General features: G+C 36.7%; 1 protein-coding gene across 5 annotated transcripts in view; it reads left to right on the top strand.

Annotated features, from left to right (window-relative positions):
- IPMK (inositol polyphosphate multikinase) overlaps nt 1-20,245 on the top strand; it is a 66,103-nt gene that overhangs the window by 30,686 nt on the left and 15,172 nt on the right. For all 5 annotated transcript variants that reach the window (XM_045039968.1, XM_011287388.4, XM_019813125.3 and 2 more), the window contains one exon: nt 4,316-4,488. In XM_045039968.1, coding sequence (XP_044895903.1) covers nt 4,316-4,488 — 173 coding nt within the window. The remainder of the gene's footprint in view (nt 1-4,315; nt 4,489-20,245) is intronic.

Raw genomic sequence — 20,245 nt, 5'->3', positions numbered from 1 at the left:
AATGGCCATCTATGCATCTATAGAAAGAGCAGTAACTTTGAAGTCAAACACTTGGTTTCTACCTTGATTATGTCCAAATTTTGAGAACTAAGAAACTGCTAAATATGTGAATTAAAGAACAACTAAATAGAAATTTGGCTAACTCGTTAACCTTTCTGATCTCTACTTTTTCTACTATAAATTGAAAATAATACCACAGAGAGTTGAGAAGATGCATGTTATGTTATGTGAGAATGCTTTGAAAACTCTGTATTCTTATTTGAATATAAATGGAAATTTGGTGCTACTGAGATGAGAAGATGAAGTAGGGAAAATGAAAGAAGAGAGGAGAAAATGCAAATAAAAGGAGTAAAAGAACAGGAATAAAAAGTATATATGTACAGAGTGGCTCAGTACTAGCAACAACTGCCTCAGGGAATTTCCTATTCCTTTTCAATTTTTTACCTCTGGAAGAAGTTAGATGAGAACTGCTGCACCATGCAGGTGCTTAGCTTTGATTTTAATAGAGAGTTTATGGAATCATTTTTCCATTTTTATCCTTTTGATTATAAATGAAAATCAATATAAAATGGGAAACTTTTGTACATGTTTAGCCAACAGGGTCATGAAAACAAATTCTCTTAAATTTTAGTAGAATACTGGGGCGCCTGGGTAGCTCAGTTGGTTAAGTGTCCGACTCTTGATTTTGGCTTAGGTCATGGTTTTACAGTTCATGGGATCGAGCCCTATGTTGGGCTCTGCATTGCTGGTGTGAAGCCTGCTTGGGATTCTCTCTCTCCCTCTCTCTGTCCCTCCCCAACTCATTGTGGGTGCTGTCTCTCAAACATTAAAAAATATTTTAAAAATTTTAGTAGAATACTGTGGTTAGCATTACTTTATTTTACATATGAAATAACTGGCCTTTTATTCCCCCTTTGGGCATCTTTTTTTTAGGTGCTCAGAGTAGAGATTTATAAAACTTGATACAGTTCTTACAATCCAAAGTAGTAAAATGTAGAAAGTACTGCCAGTTTGCTCAGCAAATTATTGTAACTTTGAGAGAAGCCTAAGAATGTGCTGATTGATAAGGTTTTTTTCTTTTGATTTTTTATGATAGCTTTATCAAGGCATAATTTATGTACCATAAAACTCACCCATTTAAACTATACAATTCAGTAGTTTTTAGTATATTCATGGAGTTGTACAGTCATCACCATTAGTTAATTTTAGAGCATGACTAATGGGATTTTTTTGAAAGGTAAAACATTTTTTGCTGATACTATCTTTAAAGATTTTGAGCTAGTTATATATATTAAATTACATTTGTATCTGTGTATAAACATATGCCTAGTACATGTACTGTCAAAAGCCTTTTATTGATAGTTCTTTAGGGAAATAGAGAAGTGTATCTTCAAGTAGGTTTGAACAAATTGAGAGTTTTCAATTGTAATCTCAATCAGCCTTATTGATTATTAGGTTTCTGGATCTAGCTACTAGTCAAATTTTAGGAAGCGTGGACTGAAATAAGTTGGCATACATGTCTGTTCTCTCCTTTACACTTAAATCAAATTTGGAGGCTCAAAATCTCTGCTTATAATTCTACTTTCAGCTTATTTTGCTCTTGGAAATGACTGATGATTGAAGTGGAAGGCAGAAGTAAGGCCTTCTCTGATTTTCCATATGGCTTCATAGTTGGCCAGGGGTTCCTTATGTGGCCTTTTCCCCTTTTTGAGAGGTTCAGAAATGAAGATGGTAATCAATACCTAGTAGATTTTCTAGATATGGCAGGGAAGAATTTGATGAAACTTGGAATCTGTATTCTCATAATTTATACAATCAATAATATTCAGTAAGGGGATCTAAATAAGTTTTTCTTCAGCTCCCTAAATGTGTTCAGCCTTGTCTTTCCTTTAAAGGAACTAATTATCTCATCTTTACTATTTAGTTAATACAGGTCTTTCAATTTTTCCACAATATTTCATATGTCTATTTTTTTCTCTTTTGACACTGGGAATTTTCTGCTTCTTTCTTAGAGGGTTGGAAATATATTCCAGCAGTAGAAAACTTGCTATAGGAATTTTTTATGCTTAAAGTATTAAAAGCAATGTAAGTATTATATTTGAAATATAAACCTTGTTGCTAAAATTTTTACACAGCTACGGAAAGAGGGATGGATCTGTGTACTTTCTCTCAAGGTAGCTGGAGATGGGAGGAGAGAATCAGAAGGGGCCTGTTCTGTGCTTTTTTCCCCCATCTTCTCACCCCATCCTCTGTTTTTTTTTTTTGTTTTGTTTTGTTTTTTTGTTTTGTTTTGTTTTTTGTTTTTTAATGTTTATTTATTTTTGACAGAGAGAAAGAGCTTGAGCAGGGGAGGGGCAGAGAGAGAGGGAGACACAGAATTCGAAGCAGGCTCCAGGCTCTGAGCTGTCAGCACAGAGCCCGATGCGGGGCTCGAACACACAGACCGTGAGATCATGACCTGAGCTGAAGTTGGACGCTCAACCAACCTAGCCACCCAGGCGCGCCCCGGTTGTGGTTATTTTTTAAAGCACAGAAGCTTGGGTGGGTTCCAGTCTTGAACAGGATAGTCTCACTGTGCCATTACCTTTCACTATCAACAATCCATGTCTGTGTCCAGACCTTTTGTTTTCTCTTATTGAACAAGTCTGTTTGTGAGAGGCTTTCTTTAAAATGTGTCATACTCCTTGTGTGCCAGTGCTGGTCTCTTACGCTATAGCTTTTTATCATATTTGGGCTTGACTTAACCTACTTCTACACAGTCCTAACCTTTCCCCAGTCTTCCTTTGACTAAGGGATAAAATTTATGTCTTTATTTTTTATCCTTTCAGTGAAAAGATTTATGGCCCTTAAATCTGAGGGGCTTAGCACTTTCTCAAGCCCTGTCAGGGTTGTTCTCCTTTTTGGTTCAATGCAGACTTCTTTGTTGTAACTTAATAACTATGCTAGTCTTGGTGGGTCAAGGTAAAAGAAAAAAGGGTGAAGTCTTTTTTGTCTGGTGGCCTTTTATTTAATTAATCGAAAATACATACCTTTTCTAACTTTGTCACTTTGGTGAAAAGCAGAGGTGTGCCTGGGTGGCATCGTCAGTTAAGCATCTGGCTCAGGTCATGATCTCAGGGTTTGTGGGATCGGACCAGCATCAGACGCTGCACTGACAGCATGGAGTCTGCTTGGGATTCTCTCTCTTTCCCTGCCCCACTTTGTGCTCTCGCTCACTTGCTCTCTCAAAATAAATAAATATACATTTTTTAAAAAGCAGATAAATTCTGTTTTTGAGAAAAAGTTTTTAGGAGAAATGCTTCTCATGTTCATAAGTGAAAATTATGATCTCATTCAGAACTTTGGGAAGATTCTTTCAAATGAAAAGGGGAAGAATTTCTTTCCTCCATTCCTTTAGTGTAGCTAGATCCCTACTTTCAGGCTAAAGCTATAATTAGTTCAGCTATAGTATGTAATAACTGGGACTTCTATAATCTTTTACTTGAATCTCCATTTATAATGGTTTTCTATGGGAAGATGTATGCAGGATGCCAAAGTGGTTTACAGATGAACTTTTGATGAATGCCTATATTCTAAAAAGCAAGATATTTATTTTCCTTTTTAGAGTATTAAGACTAAAATGTGTATTTGGCAGTGACCATATTTTAAGTTGACTTACTTTTCTTAAGCTATAGTTCTGTTGTATACTCTGTGCGAAGGATTTATTCCTATTACTAATTAAACATTTTTTTAATGTTTATTTTTGAGAGACAGAGCATGAGTTGGGGGAGGGACAGAGAGAGAGGGAGACACAGAATCTGAAGCAGGCTCCAGGCTCAGAGCTATCAGCAAAGAGCCTGACATGGGGCTAGAACTCATGAACTGTAAGATCATGACCTGAGCTGAAGTCAGACGCTCAACTGACTGAGCCACCCAGGTGCCCCTCCTATTACTAATTTTCAATGAAGAATTTTAAAAACTATTAAAATACTGAGAGATCTAGTGAGGCATAAATGACATAAACTGTATTCTCAAAGGGGAATACATTTCTGGAATAGCTTTTAAAATAAGTTATTTTTAATGTCCTTATATCTATTTCATGCCTTTGCTTATGAATATTGTTTAATAACCTCCTGAAGAGTTTCTGAGTGATATTTACACTTGTTATAAATTTGTTGGTCAGTTTTTTTTTTCCCAGATGGAGTAATAATAATTGTTGACTCTGGATTTAACTTTTTTCTCAGTTTTAAGATTTCTTCACTTTGTTTTCCCCTGGTAGTTATTTGAGTAGTAATATGTTTGCCTATTACTAATTAAGGTTTTTCTTTAATAACAGATTTATACCTAAAACTGGAAGATGTGACCCATAAATTTAATAAGCCCTGTATAATGGATGTAAAGATAGGGCAAAAGAGTTATGATCCTTTTGCCTCATCTGAGAAGATTAAGCAACAGGTCAGCAAGTACCCATTAATGGAAGAGATTGGGTTCTTGGTGCTTGGCATGAGGGTAAGAGTGATTATTTGTAACATTTCTTTTTACATGTTCTTCCCTTGAAAATTATAGATGTTATTATAATAGCTATATATTAGAAGATAATATATTTTGGATTTGGGTTGTCCATATTTCCCCCAATGAGGGTAGAGATTTTTATCTCTTGCTCACTAATATATGGTCAGTGTCTGGAATGATTCCGACACACAGTATGTAATTAATAAATGAATAAATGGCTGAACTGCAAGACTCTCGCTCAGGTAATTTTGTTTTTAGGGAGCTTAAGTTTAGGTGCAAAGTAAATAGCATGATAAGTAAACGTGATATTATTATGATTTTGCTATGAGAAAAGTGCTAAGTTTATATGTTCAGTTATTTTTCTATATTTTTTTAAATAGAAAAGGAAAATTAAAAATTAGGTTATTGCTTCAGCTGTGATTTAAAACGGTTAAATTTGCTCATGATTCTGTGGGTTGGCAGTTTGAATTGGCTCAGGTGGTCAATTTGCTGATCTCACACAGGGACACATATGGCTATGCTCATCTGATGGGTCAGCTAGAGCTAGACAGTCTAAAACAACCTCACTCTCATGTCTGGGAAATGGTACTGTTGGCTGGATCCTTCTCCCTGTGATCTCTCATGTTCCAGAAGGCTAACTGGAGCTTCTTCATGTATCACAGTCCAAGAATGCAAGAGTGAGAGCTAAAAGGGCTCTTGAAAGCTACATTAGAAAGTCATTTACTGTTATGTCTATGGAATTTTATAGGTCAAAGTATATCACAGGGCCAGCCTGTATTGATAGGGAAAAGAAACAGACTCCTGTTCTGATTGTAGGAATAGAGAAGTCGCAATACAAGTGGTAGTGCACACAAGAATGGGAAGGATTGTTGAGGCTATCTTTGTAAATAATATGCCACAGTTAAAAAGTGATGTGGAATAAAATTCTCTAAGCAAATGGTATGCCTTCTAAATGTGTGGAGGTAAAATTTGTATATATGATAAATGATTGCTTACCTTTATAAGCATAATGGGTAGTTTTGAAATTCATCATGTAAGATGATATATAGGTCTTCCTTTTGACTTTTAAACAGGTAAGTTAATATCATCATGTAAGATGATATATAGGTTTTCCTTTTGACTTTTAAACAGGAAAGTTAATAGGAAGCATTATAGATGAATTGTTAATGTGATGGTAATAACAGCACAGTTGAATTTGGTATTCTGATTGTAAATAAAACCAAAGAAATTAGAATAGAAAACTATAATTAAATATGGGTATATGGTAAAGAAAAAAAGGGTAATGGAATAATATTAAAACAAGCAAGGAATAAACATCCCATGGGAATCTAACTGGGCAACTTTTTAACCTTCACTGTTGTCAAATCCCTTTCTCTCCTACTTTCCATTCTCACTTTTAGCAGATGACTTCGCCTTCAAAAAAAATAAATAAAAGCCATCAGACAGGATTTCCTTTAATTTTCTGCTGACAGATATAGATACCTAACCTGCAAGTACTTTCATTCCCTCTTTATTCCTGTCACGTTGAAGAATTTTCCATCCTTCTGTCTAAGCATAACTCTTCCTATGTTCTCTGGATCTCAGTCCTCTCCACCTCTTTAGGAACCAAATACTGTTGATTTTCACTTGTTTTTCTTATATGTTCAACTTCTATTTGTCTTTCTCTCTCTATTGACTCTTTAACTTTTGTTTTAAATATGATCAGATTACTCAAATTTTTCAGGAACAAAACCTCAAAACCTATAATTACTGTGCTCTGCTCTCCAGCAGAGAGACTTACTCCCCTTTACAACTGAACTAGTTATTTCCATTTAGTATTCTTAAACTCATTCCAATCTGGCTTCTGTTCCATCCTGCCTCCAGATTTGCATGTCCCTAAGATCCCTGAAGACATCTCCATTGTTACTAGATCCAAATGGCATTTTTTTTTCTTAAATATGAAATTTATTGTCAAATTGGTTTCCATACAACACCCAGTGCTCATCCCAACAGGTGCCCTCCTCAAAACCCATCACCTACCCACCCTTCCCTCCCACCCCCATCAACCCTCAGTTTGTTCTCAGTTTGTAAGAGTCTCTTATGTTTTGGCTCCCTCCCTCTACTCACTTTACTTCGCTTTGAAAAGCAGCTTTCAGTGCTAAGTCCTTCTTGAAATTGTCCTCTTAGTGTTCATGACACTACATAGTCTCCTGGCTTTTTCCTAAGATCACTTTGTAGTCTTCTTGTCCAGCTCATTTCTTTTTATTTATTCTTTAAATATTGAGGTATTTTGTTCAGTTCCATTTTACTGCCTCCTTTTTTCTTTCTGTTTCTTCCTAAGCAGTGTCTTTGTTCTTACCGATTCATTTTTCACTTACACTGATAACACCCAAATATGTATCTTCTGCCTCTGGTTTTTCTTTGCTCTCCTAATCTGTATAGCTAGATACTGGGATAATGTAAAGACATCTAGAATGAATACATAAAAAACGGACACACATCCCTCTTACAAACTACAACCACATAAATAGTAACATCTCTGTTATTCCCTATCCCAATAAAGGCATCACCATGCAAAGTTTTACAAAGGAGAAAGCTTGTAGTACTGTCACATCTTAGAACCATCCATCATTCCTATTGATCTTAGTTCCCTAACACCTCTTGAGTCCAGTTATCTCTTCTCAGACTCTAGTCTCTTAACTGATATCTCAAGTTCAATTTTGCTCTCTTCCAGTCTGTTCATGAAACATTGCAAAAGGTCTAATTATCATATTTCCCTATTTAAAAACTCTTTAGTGGGTTTCCATTACCTTTAGGGTACGTATACAGGATAAATAAGGCATTGCATGATTTGGCATTCTTGGGATATGTGGCTTCCCCAGACAAATAGAGGTTCTTCTTTTTGTATCTCTCTCTCTCTTTCTTTTTTTTTTTTTTTATTTAATTTAATTTTTTTTTTTAAAGTTACATCCAAATTAGTTAGCATATAGTGCAACAGTGATTTCAGGAGTAGATTCCTTAATGCCTCTTACCCATTTAGCCCATCCCCCCTCCCACATCCCCTCCAGTAACCCTCAGTTTGTTCTCCATATTTATGAGTCTCTTTTGTTTTCTCCCCCTCCCTGTTTTTATATTATTTTTGTTTCCCTTCTCTTATGTTCATCTGTTTTGTCTCTTAAAGTCCTCATATGAGTGAAGTCATATGATTTTTGTCTTTCTCTGACTAATTTCACTTAGCATAATACCCTCCAGTTCCATCCACATAGTTGCAAATGGCAAGATTTCATTCTTTTTGATTGCCGAGTAATACTCCATTGTACATATACACCACATCTTCTTTATCCATTCATCCATCGATGGACATTTGGGCTCTTTCCATACTTTGGCTATTGTTGATAGTGCTGCTATAAACATGGGGGTGCATGTGTCCCTTCAAAACAGCACACCTGTATCCTGTGGATAAATGCCTAGTAGTGCAATTGCTGGGTCGTAGGGTAGTTCTATTTTTAGTTTTTTGAGGAACCTCTATACTGTTTTCCAGAGTGGCTGCACCAGCTTGCATTCCCATCTCTCTTTTTTTTTTTTTTTTTAATGTTTTATTTTGAGAGACAGAGACAGAGACAGAGAGACAGACAGAGTGAGAGCAGGGGAGGGTCAGAGAGAGAGGGAGACACAGAATCTGAAGTAGGCTCCAGGCCCTGAGCTGTCAGTAACAGAGCCTGACATGGGGCTCTAACTCATTGAACCATGTGGTCATGACCTGAGCTGAAGTCGGACACTTAACCGACTGAGCTACCCAGGCTCCCTGTGTTTGTATCTTTTTAATAAAAACTTTATTGAGATATAATTTATACATCACTCAATTCACTCACTTAAAATATATGGTTCATTGGTTTTAGTATATTTATAGAGTTGGGCAACCATCACCACGTTCAACTTTAGAATATTTTCATCACCCCGGAAAGAAATGCCATACCTATTAATAGTCACCCCTCATTTTCTTCCAGTCTTTCAATGCCCCTAGCGTTAGGCAACTCTGATCTACTTTCTGTCCTATAGATTTGCCTCTTCTGGACATTTCATATAAATGAAACTGTGTGACACACTGGATGGTCTACGGTGACTGGATTCTTTCCACTTAATGTTTTCAAAGTGCATCCATATATCAGTATTGTATTCCTTTTTTTTGCTAAGTAATGTTTCATTGTATATATATGCCACATTTTCCTTATCCATTTATTGATAGGCAATGAGTTTCCATTTTTTGGCTATTATCAATAATGCTATTATGAACATGAATGTACAGGTTTTTACATGTGCATATGTTCTTATTTTGTGTAGATTTCTAAGTTTGAAATTGGCAGGTCCTGTGGTTAAGTTTGTTTAACTTTTTAAGAAACTGCCAAAGTCTTTTTCCAGTTACTGCACCATTTTACATTCCTACCAGTGTTGTATTAGCATTCCAGTTTCTCCACATCCTTGCCCAACCCTTGTTAATTGTCTTTTTTTTTTTAAACCACTGCCATCCTAATGGGTGTGAAGCAGTATGTCATTATGTTTTTTTTTAATTTTTTTTTTAATGTTTTTTATTTATTTTTGAGACAGAGACAGAGTGTGGGGAGTGGGGGGGAAGGAGAGAGAGAGAGAGAGACACAGAATCCGAAGCAGGCTCCAGGCTCTGAGCTGACAGTACAGAGCCTGACACGGGGCTCGAACTCACGAACCATGCAATCATGACCTGAGCCAAAGTCGATGCTTAACCAACCTAGCCACCCAGGTGCTCCAGTGGTTTTGATTTACAGTTCCCTAATGGCTAATGATATTAAGTATCTTTTCTTTTCATGCACTTATTGACCGTTTGTATATCTTCTTTGGAGAAGTGTCTATTCTGATCCTTTGCCCATTGGGTCATATTTCTTTTCTTCTTTTTTTTTTTTTTAACGTTTACTTGTTATTGAGAGACAGAGAAAGACAGAACGTGAGCAGGGGAGGGGCAGAGGGAGAGGGAGACACAGAATCTGAAGCAGATTCCAGGCTCTGAGCTGTCAGCACAGAGCCCGATGCAGGGCTCGAACTCACAAACCGCGAGATCATGACCAGAGCCAAAGTTGGGACGCTTAACTGACTGAGCCACCCAGGCACCCCCATATTTCTTTTTACTAATGTTTTATACAAACCCCTGATATATGATTTGCAGATATTTTATTTCTTTTTACTAATGAGTTTTATACAAATCCCTGATACATGATTTGCAGGTATTTTTTCCCTCCCCTCCCCTTTTTAACTTTCTTGACCGTTCCTTTGAAGCACAAAAGTTTTCATTTTGAAATCTATTTTTTTCTTTTGTTACTTATGCTTTTGGTGTTATAGCTAAGAAATCATTGCCTAACCTAAAGTCTTGAAGATTTACTCCTATTTGTCTTCAAAACGTTTTATAGTTTTAGTTCTTACATTGAGATCTGTGATTCATTTTGATTTTGGGGGATGTGGTTTCAGGAAGGGAACAAATTTGCATATGGATATCTAGTGGTCCCAGCACCATTTGTTGAAGAGACCATTCTTTACCTCATTGAATGGTCTTGACACTTATTCAAAATAAGTTGACTATAAATGTGAGAATTTATTTCTGGACTCTCAGTTCTGTTTTCTTGATCCATATTACCTATCTTTATGCTAGTATCATACTCTTTTTTTAATTTAAACTTTATTGAGGTATAATTGACCTCTAAAATTTTAAGGTAATAAAAGTGTACCTCATGGTGATTTGATATACATTTGAAAGGATATCCCCCAGCTAGTTAGTTAACACATCAATCACCTCATGTGTTTATCATTTATTTGTGTCTGAGAGAACATTTAAGTTCTACCCTCTTAGCAGATTTCAATTCTATTGTACAATACAGTGTTATCAACTATAGTCACCTGTTTTACATTAGATCCTCAGACTTTATTCATTTTATAGCTGATAGTTTGTAACTTTTTAACCACGTTATCCTATTTCCCCCACCTCACAGCCCTTGGCAACTGCTTTTCTACTCTGTTTCTATGAGTTTTATTTATTTTTTTGAGATTATTCATATGAGTGATGCCATGAAGTACTTGTCTTTCTTTGGCTAATTTTATGTAGCATGATGCCAATAAGATGCATCCTAGTTATTGCAAATTGCAGGATTTTCTTTATTCTCACGAATAAATAATTCCATTATATATATATATATATATATATATATATATATATATATATATATATATATATACACACACACACACACACACACCATAACTTTATTCTTTCATCCTTTGATGGACATTTTGGCTTCCGTATTTTGACTATTGTGAATAATGCTGCAGTGTACATTGGAATGTGAATATCTCTACGATGTTTTCATTTCCTTGAATATATACCCAGAAGTAGAATTGCTAGACCATATGATAGTTCTGTTTTTTGATTTTTTGCAGAATCTCCATACTGTTTTCCATAGTCACAATCTCAATTTACATTCCTACCATTTGAACTATATACTTCAAACCTCTGGCAGTTTGATGCTAAGATGCTAAGTGTATTTCCCTTTTTTTCCATATTCTGGCCAATCCTTGTTTGTTATCTCTTATCTTTTTGAATGATAGCCATTCTAACAGGTGTGAGATATTCTAACACAGTATCTCATTGTGGTTTTGATTTGCATTTCCCTGAGATTAGTGACCTTGAGCACTTTTTGATGTTCCTGTTGGCTGCTTAGATGTTTTCTTTGGAATAATGTCTATTCAGTCCCACTGCCCATTTTTTAATTAGATTTTCTGTATTAAATTGTATGAGTGCTTTATATAGTTTGGATATTAATCCCTTATCAAATACATGATTCACAGATATTTTTTCGGAACCACACTGTTAATGTAGCCTTAAGTTTTGAAATCAGAAGTTGTGACAGCTCTGATTTTGTTCTTCTTTTTTCAAGATTGTTTTGACTAATTCTGGGTCCTCCTTAAATTTACACATGAATTTTAGGATGAAGTTGTAATCGTCAGTCCTGCAAAAACGTGCCGGTTTGGATTTTGGTAGGGATCGTATTGGATTTGTAGATCAATTCCTGTTATTTTTGTTCTTAGAACTCCCTTTATATAGTATTTAATATATTGTTTACTTATCTGAGAAAGTATATGATTGAAGTATGAGATAAATGAAAATGATGTGAATATAGGTAAGTTATACAAATCTAGGTTATTAAAATTGGGAGATACACATTGAATTTTAATAAAAGTAATGCTTGGGTTAAAATTTTCAAATAGTTTATTTCTTTGGAAGGTGGTAAATTCATTGAACTTTTTAGTCACAATATGTTTGTAGACTAATAAGGTTAGAGTTGGATAATTTTAGAATTGATATTCTAAAGTTTAAAAATTTCCCTCTGTGGGGTACCTGGGTGGCTCAGTCAGTTAAGCCTCCCACTCTTGGTTTCAGCTCAGGTCATGATGTCATGGTTTTGTGAGTTTGAGCCCTGCGTTGGGCTGTCTCTGTGTCTCTCAAAATAAATAAGTAAACTTAAAAAAAAAAAAATTTCCTTCCAGGAAAATCATGCCTTTGAACAAAAAATTCCTTTAATATCACTAAACTATACTGAAGTTTACCAAATTCAGTAAAACCTTGGTTTGCGAGTGTAAATTATTCCAGAAACATGCTTGTAATCCAAAGCACTTGTAAATCAGAGCGAATTTAGAAATAATGGAAACTCAGATGATTTGTTCCACAACCCAAAAATGTTCATAGAAAAATGATTATAATACTACAACATAATACAAAATAATAAAGAAAATACAAAATATAAAGAAAAATAAACAAGTTAACCTGCACTTACCTTTGAAAACCTTCGTGGCTGGTGTGAGGGAGACGAGAGAGGGTTATTGTGTAGGACTTCTACTCTCACTAACGGAATCACTGCCATCTATTGGCTCAATGGAATCTTTTTCTTTTCGTGCAACTTTAAAAAGGAAACTAACCAATGACACTTGCTGTTGCCTCCTTTTGAAGATTTTGCAGAAATGTGACAGTGCATTGTTGTCAAACAGATTCATCACTCTCACGCTTACAGCCTCATTCGGGTGGTGCTTTTCTACAAAATTTTGCATTGTTTCCCACATTTTACAGATCTCCCTTAACCTTATGTGAAGTGAGGGATTCCACCTTTTTCTCCTCCTCCTGTGCAGACAAGATGCAGATGTAAACTTCTTATAAACTCTTGCAGTTTCAGCCACTCACTCACATACCTCATTCCTACTTCTCAATGATTTCCTTCTTAACTTCCGTCGTAATGCTCTCCTTCTCACTGCCTTTCTTTTCAACCTTTTTCTGCATGGGGGCCACTGTATACGCTCGCACAGGTGTTGACTAAGTACAATATTAATAAACTCTTGTCGTATACTGTATTTAATGTAACTGGCAATAAAACAGCAGAGGAAAGGGTTGATATCTGCAGGCAGCCTGACCTAGAATGAAGTAAAGCATTCCTAAGCTTACTGTTATATGGGAAAGCAAAGGACTGTCCATAGGTGCTTTCAAGTGACAAAAAATACACTAGCACCAGATGTGGGCACCTTCCAACATTCTGAAAAATCACTGGTTTCTGCCAAACACCGTGGCCTGAGACTGAGCATCCGAGCATGGGAGATGATCACCCATGATCCCACAGTGAGAGAGAGAGAGAGAGAGAGAGAGCGATTGCCTCAGTTGTGATGTGACGTTTGGCATCACATACTACTCATATTGCAAGACATCGCTTGTTTATCACGTTCAAATTTATTAGAAATGTTTATCTTGCGGAACACTAGCAGAACAAGTTATTTGCTATCCAGGGTTTTACTCTATATCAAATATACCAAATATTTAAAATATATTTAAAAATTTTTCTGTTGTGTTCAACCAGTGGTAGAAGAGGTTTGGTGGGTTGAATAACTTGCCAGTTTTCTGTGCTGATTTAGGAATTCTTAATAACTTTCAGTACTTATACTATATTTCCTTGATCCCAAGATGATAAGACTCATCATTGATTTCATAACAAGATTTATTGGAATATGTGTTACAAAAAAGGCAGAAACAGAGTAGAGCCTGTAATTGCAAGGGGGTCAAGAGAGGAGGGCTATAGAGTGACTTTGAAATAGGTGGTACAGGTTTCCCCTGCTATCTGAAAGTAGATAGATGTTCATGTAAAACCTTTTGTAATCTGAAAATGGTGTAAAGTGAAAACGCACTTACCATTAATTTGTATGGAAATATTTTTGAGTGTTCCCAGACCCAAACAATAACCTCTTTTAAGCTTTTCTGATACTTTAGGCCACATCTTGCTAATGGATGCATAAAATAAATCAAGATAAAGCACAGATGCTCACAGACAATTCAGAGTTATGGTGGCTTAATGCTAGAATGCTGAGAGCAGTTCTCTGGGATGGAATTTGGCAGTGCCAGTCTTGCTGCTGGTGTTCATGTTGTGTCTATAATGTTTACTACAAAACAAAGACTGCACACAATTTCCCCTTTTTTCCCATAGAGGTGAAAATCCTCTTAGGATCTCTTCTGGTTAGCAAAAACAGGTATTATTGTAGTTCTTTTGTAAAAGTGAAGTGGCATAACACAAGCTTTTGAAAAGCAGGGGATACCTGTATTTTGAACTAACAATAGCAGAAAGTAACAGGTAGAAAACTATGAAGTAAGCATATTGTGAAACAAGTTTATGTAAGGTGACTGGAACATACTGTATATAGGTATATAGGGTGTATATTATCTTAAACTACCAGACTGGAGAAGTTAGTATCAGCAACTTGCTTTGGGACTTACTGGTTTTTGAAATAGTGACCTTACCAGTTAACTGTTCTGTATATTCTTGTTTAATTTCCCAGTTGTGTACTGACTGAAAACAAGTGCTATATAGTTACAGGGATTTATTACATTTATTAGCCAAAATTAATTAAAATACAATTTATAGAAATATACGTGAAATTTCTTTAAAACATGTAGTTCAAGACTGTAAGTGATTTAGGTGGGTACTTTGGGAGAGGCCAAGATGGTGGAGTAGCATGGAAGTTCTCAGCTTCTCTGGTCACTGAAGTGCAGCTAGATCAGCACCATACCTAGGAAATTGATCTGAGGATTAACACAACAATCTGTATAACTTGAGCCATAGAACTAGGCAGAGACATGGTGTGGAGAGGTGAACTGAGGGAGAGAGAAGCCATGGAGGGCAGGGAGCTGTTTTTTGTGGAGAGAGGACAGAGAAAAGGGGATAGAGTATGGCACATCAGGAGAGTACAGGAAAAGCACTACCCCTAAAAGCTGAAGAGAAAGAGTGGATACACAGACAAGGGACTGAACAAGAGATCTGTTCCCCAAAAACGTTGATTGTGAGAAAGGAGACGGTTCCAATACCATTAGGACTCTATAAATAGGGGAGCACAGAGCTGGATATTCTAGAGCTCAATACTTGGTGGTGCTCTGATGGGGAAGAAGGGTGAGTCCTAGGAGTAGGCAATGAGGTACAGGGGGTCTGTGGGCCACATGGGGAGGAGCGGTTCCCCTGCTTCGAGTGCCTTTGGTAGAGACCATACACCCTCCCTACAGGCAAAGGTCCCAGTGGACCCTGGAGAATAGCCACATTTGCTGGTATTGGAACAAAGATCACGGAGTTTAGTGAAACCTGGTGCCAGCTATGTGTTGTGATTTGCTGTAATCTCAACCTCTGCTGCTACATAATCATATGAACATTCTCAGGGCAAGCCGGCACCCAACCATTACTCATCAAGACCCTACTCCAGAGGGTCGGAGCAGGACCAAGCCACAGAATTCACGGAACCAAGGGGTTTGGAAACTCCTCCGCCCCACCTGAGATACGATTCAGGGGGAAAGGTGCTGCCTGGAAGGCTGAATGGCTTAGATACAGACAGTGTAGAAGTGGGGAGTGGACGGAAGCCAGAGACAAAGGAGGGTTGCTTGATTGCAGTTTGGTGAGAGGGCAGGGTTCCTGTGCCCTCTAGAAACTAGGAAGCTGGGTGACGCCACTTCTACTCATGCTCATATGCGCCAACACACGCCACACCGATACATCCCAGTAAGGTAAGCAGTGCCACCTAGTGGAAATTGGAGTCATTACACTAAGCCCCCAGCCAACTGTACCTCCCAAGCACAAGCCCCAAAGGACCACCACAAGTCTCTCTGCCTGGCTAGTGTACAGATGATAGAGTGTTTAATAGTTTGAGCTGTAGGGAAAACTGGATGTAACTTCATCCGGATTTCATTCTGTTTGCTAGTTCATCTATTCGGGGTTTTTTTTTTGCTTTTGTTTAATTTTTTTTTCTTTTTCTCCTTTCTTTTTTCTTTTTCTTTTTCTTTTGAATATAATTTATTGCCAAATTAGCTTACATACAATACCCAGTGCTCATCCCAACAAGTGCCCTCCTCAATGCCCATCACCCATTTCCACTCTCCCCCACCCCCCCATCCACCCTCATTTGTTCTCTGTATTAAGAATCTCTTGTGGTTTGCCTTCCTCCCTCTCTGTAACTTTTATTTTTTTGCCCTTCCTTTCTCCCATGGTCTTCTATTAAGTTTCTCAAGATCCACATGAGTGAAAACATATCTGTCCTTCTCTGACTTATTTCACTCATCGTAATACCTTCCAGTTCCATCCATGTTGCTGCAAATGGCATAATTTCATTCTTTCTCATTGCCAAGTAGTATTCCATTGTATATATAAACCACATCTTCTTTATACCAATGGAATAGAATAGATAACCCAGAATTGGACCCACAAATGTGTGGCCAACTAATCTTTGACACAGCGGGAAAGAGCATCCGATGGAAAAAAGTCTCTTTAGCAAATGGTGCTGGGAGAATTGGACAGCACCATGCAAAAGAATGAAACTGGACCACTTTCTTATACTATACACAAAAATAAACCCAAAATGGATGAAAAACCTAAATGTGAGACAGAAAGCCATCAAAACCCTAGAGGAGAAAGCAGGCAACAACTTCTTTGATCTCAGCTGCTGCAATTTCTTACTCAACACATCTCCAAAGGCAAGGGAATTAAAAGCAAAAATGAACTATTGGAACCTCATCAAGATCAAAATCTGCACTGCAAAGGAAGCAATCAACAAAACTAAAAGGCAACTGACAGAATGGGAAAAGACGCTTGCAAATGACATATTGGATAAAGGGCTAGTATCCAAAATCTGTAAAGAACTTAACCAAACTCAGCGCCCGAAAAACAAATAATCCAGTGAAGAAATGGGCAGAAGATATGAATAGACACTTCTCTAAAGAAGACATCCACATGGCCAACAGACACATGAAAAGATGCTCAATGTCATTCATCATCAGGAAAATACAAATTAAAGCCACACTGAGATACCACCTCCACTGGTCAGATTGGCTAAGATGAACAAATCACGAAACTACAGATGCTGGCGAGGATGTGGAGAAATGGGAACACTCTTGCACTGTTGGTAGAAATGCAAACTGGTGCATCCGCTGTGGAAAACAATGTGGAGGTTCCCCAAAAAATAAAAAGTAGAACTATCCTATGACCCAGGAATAGCACTGCTAGGAACTTACCCAAAGGATACAGGAGTGCTGATGCATAGGGGCACGTGTACCTCAATGTTTATAGCAGCACTTTCAACAATAGCCGAATTATGGAAAGAGCCCAAATGTCCACCTTTTTCTCCTTTCCATTCTTTTTCTTGGCTACAGAAAAAAAAAAAAACATTATTTTTATCTTCCTTTCATTAAAAAAGTTATTGTTTTAACTATGTTTTTTCCCTAAATTTTTAAAATTCTATTTCACCTCATTTCACTTTATTCTATTTTATTGTATACTTTTTTTTAATTTTTAAACTTTCTTTTTTTTTTTACCTTTTTTCTCTATTCTATCAAACTTCTTTCAACAAGCAGACCAAAAACACCTAGGATTTAGCTTCCTTTATGTAATTTTTTTTTTAATTTTTAAATTTAAAATTTTTATTTTATTCTTTCTTTCTCCAAAATGACAAAATGAAGGAATTCACCCCAAAAGAAAGTACAGGAAAAAATGACAGCCAGAGGCTTAACACAGATGTAAGCAAGTTGTCTAAACTAGAATTTAGAACCATAATATTAAGAATACTAGCTGGGGTTGAAAAAAGCATAGAATCCTTTTCTACAGAGATAAAAGAAGGCAAATCGAGTCATGATGAAATTTAAAATGCTATAACCGAGATGGAATCTTGAATGGATGCCATGGCAGTAAGGATGGGTAAAGCAAAGCAGAGAAAAAACGATATAGAAGACAAAATTATGGAGAATAATGCAGCAGAAAAAAGAGGGAAACTAAGGCAAAACAGCATGATCTGAGAATTACAGAAATCAGTGTCTTAAAAAATGAATAATACCTGAATCATAGGGAGTCCCAGAAGATGAAGAGAGAGAAAAACGGGCAGAAGGTTTATATGAACAAATTATAGTGGAAAACTTTCCTAATCTGGAGGAAGACACACATCAAAATCTAAGAAGCACAGACATCTCCCATTAGATTCAACAAAAACCGACCATCAACAAGGCATATCTTAGTCAAATTCACAAAATACACACAGAATTATGAAAGCAGCAAGGGGGAAAAAAAAGTCCTTAACCTATAATTATGGGAAAACAGATCAGGTTTGCAGCAGACCTGTCCACAGAAAGTTGGCAGGCCAGAAGGAAGTGGCAGGATATATTCAACGTACTGAATCAGAAAAATGTGAAGCCAGGAATTCTTTATCCAGCAAGGCTGTCATTCAAAATAGAAAGATAAAGAGTTTCCCAGACAAACAAAAACTAAAGGAGTTCGTGACCACTAAGCCAGCCTTGCAAGAAATTTTAAGGGGGACACTCTGAGGGGAGAAAAGATGAAACAAAACAAAAAAGACCCAAAGCAACACAGACTAGAAAGGACCAGAGAACACCACCAGAAATTCCCAACTCTGCAGACAACACAAGGACAATAAATTCATGTCTTTCAGTACTCTAAATGTCACTGGAAAAGTGCTCCAATCAAAAGACCTAGGGTATCAGAATGGTTAAGAAAACAAGATCCATCTATATCCTGTTCACAAGAGACCCATTTTAGGCCTAAAGACACCTTCAGACTGAAAGTAGGGATGGAGAACCATGTATCATGGTAATCGTCAGCAAAAGAAAGTTGGAGTAGCCATATTTATATCAGACAAACTAGATTTTTAAAATAGACTGTAACAAGAGATGAAGAAGGGCATTGTGTCATAATTGAGGATATAATTAAGGGGTCTATCCACCAAAATCTAACAATTGTAAACATTTATGCGCCCAACATTGTATACCCAAATATATAAATCAGTGAATCACAAATATAAAGAAACTCATTGGTAATAATACCATAAGAGTAGGTGTATTCAGCACCCCACTTAATAGCAATGGACAGGTCATATAAGCAGAAAATCAACAAGGAAACAATGTTTGAATGACACACTGGACCAGATGAATTTAACAGATACATTCAGAACGTTTCATCCTAAAGCAGCAGAATATACATTCTTCTTGAGTGCACATGGAACATTCTCCAGAATAGATCGCACACTGGGACGCAAATCAGCCCTCAACAAATACAAAAATACCAAGATCATACCATACATATTTTCAGACCACAACACAATGAAACTTGAAATCAATCACAAAATATTTGGAAAGACCACGAATACTGGGACGTTAAAGAACATCCTACTAAAGAATGAATGGGTTACCCAGAAATTAAAGAGGAAATTAAAAAGTGCATGGAAGCCAATGAAAATGAAAACATGATAACCTAAAACCTCTGGGATACAGTGAAAGCAGTCATAAGAGGGAAGTATAAAGCAATCCAGACCTTCCTAAAGAAGGAAGAAAGGTCTCAGATATACAACCTAACCTAACACCTTAAAGAGCTGGGAAAAGAACAGCAAATAAAGACCAAAACCAGCAGAAGATAGGAAATAATAAAAATTAGAGCAGAAATCAATGATATTAAAATAAAATAAAAAAACAGAACAGATCAATGAAATCAGGACTGGGTTCTTTCAAAGAATTAACAAAATTGATAAACCCCTAGCCAGTTTGATCAAGAAGAAAAAGGAATGGATGCAAATAAATAAAATCATGAATGAAAGAGGAGAGAACACAACCAACACTGCAGAAATACAAACAATAATAAGAGAATATTATGGGCAATTGTATGCCAATAAATTGGGCAATCTGGAAGAAATGGGCAAATTCCTAGAAACATATAAACTACCAAAACTGAAACAGGAAGAAATAGAAAATTTAATCAGACCCATAACCAGTAAAGAAATTGAATCAGTAATCAAAAATCTCCCAAAATACAAGAGTCCAGGGCCGGATGGCTTTCCAGGGGAATTCTACCAAACATTTAAAGAAGAGTTAACACCTATTCTGTTGAAGCTGCTCCAAAACAAAACAAAACAAAACAGCAAAAACAAAGAAAAAAAAAATGGAAGGGAAACTTCCAAACTCATTCTATGAAGCCAGCATTATCTTGATTCCAAATCCAGACAAAGACCCCACTAAAAAGGAGAACTACAGACCAGTTTCCCAGATGAACATGGATGCAAAAATCCTCAACAAGATACTAGCCAATTGGGTCCAACAATACATTAAAAGAATTATTCACAATCAAGTGGGATTTATACCTGGGATGCAGGACTGGTTCAATATCCACAAATCGATCAATGTGATACATTACAT

This window comes from Felis catus, chromosome D2 (assembly GCF_018350175.1).
Source record: "Felis catus isolate Fca126 chromosome D2, F.catus_Fca126_mat1.0, whole genome shotgun sequence".
Lineage (NCBI taxonomy): Eukaryota > Metazoa > Chordata > Mammalia > Carnivora > Felidae > Felis > Felis catus.
Note: the sequence above shows the minus strand (reverse complement) of the source record. Positions and strands in the feature narration are given on the sequence as shown.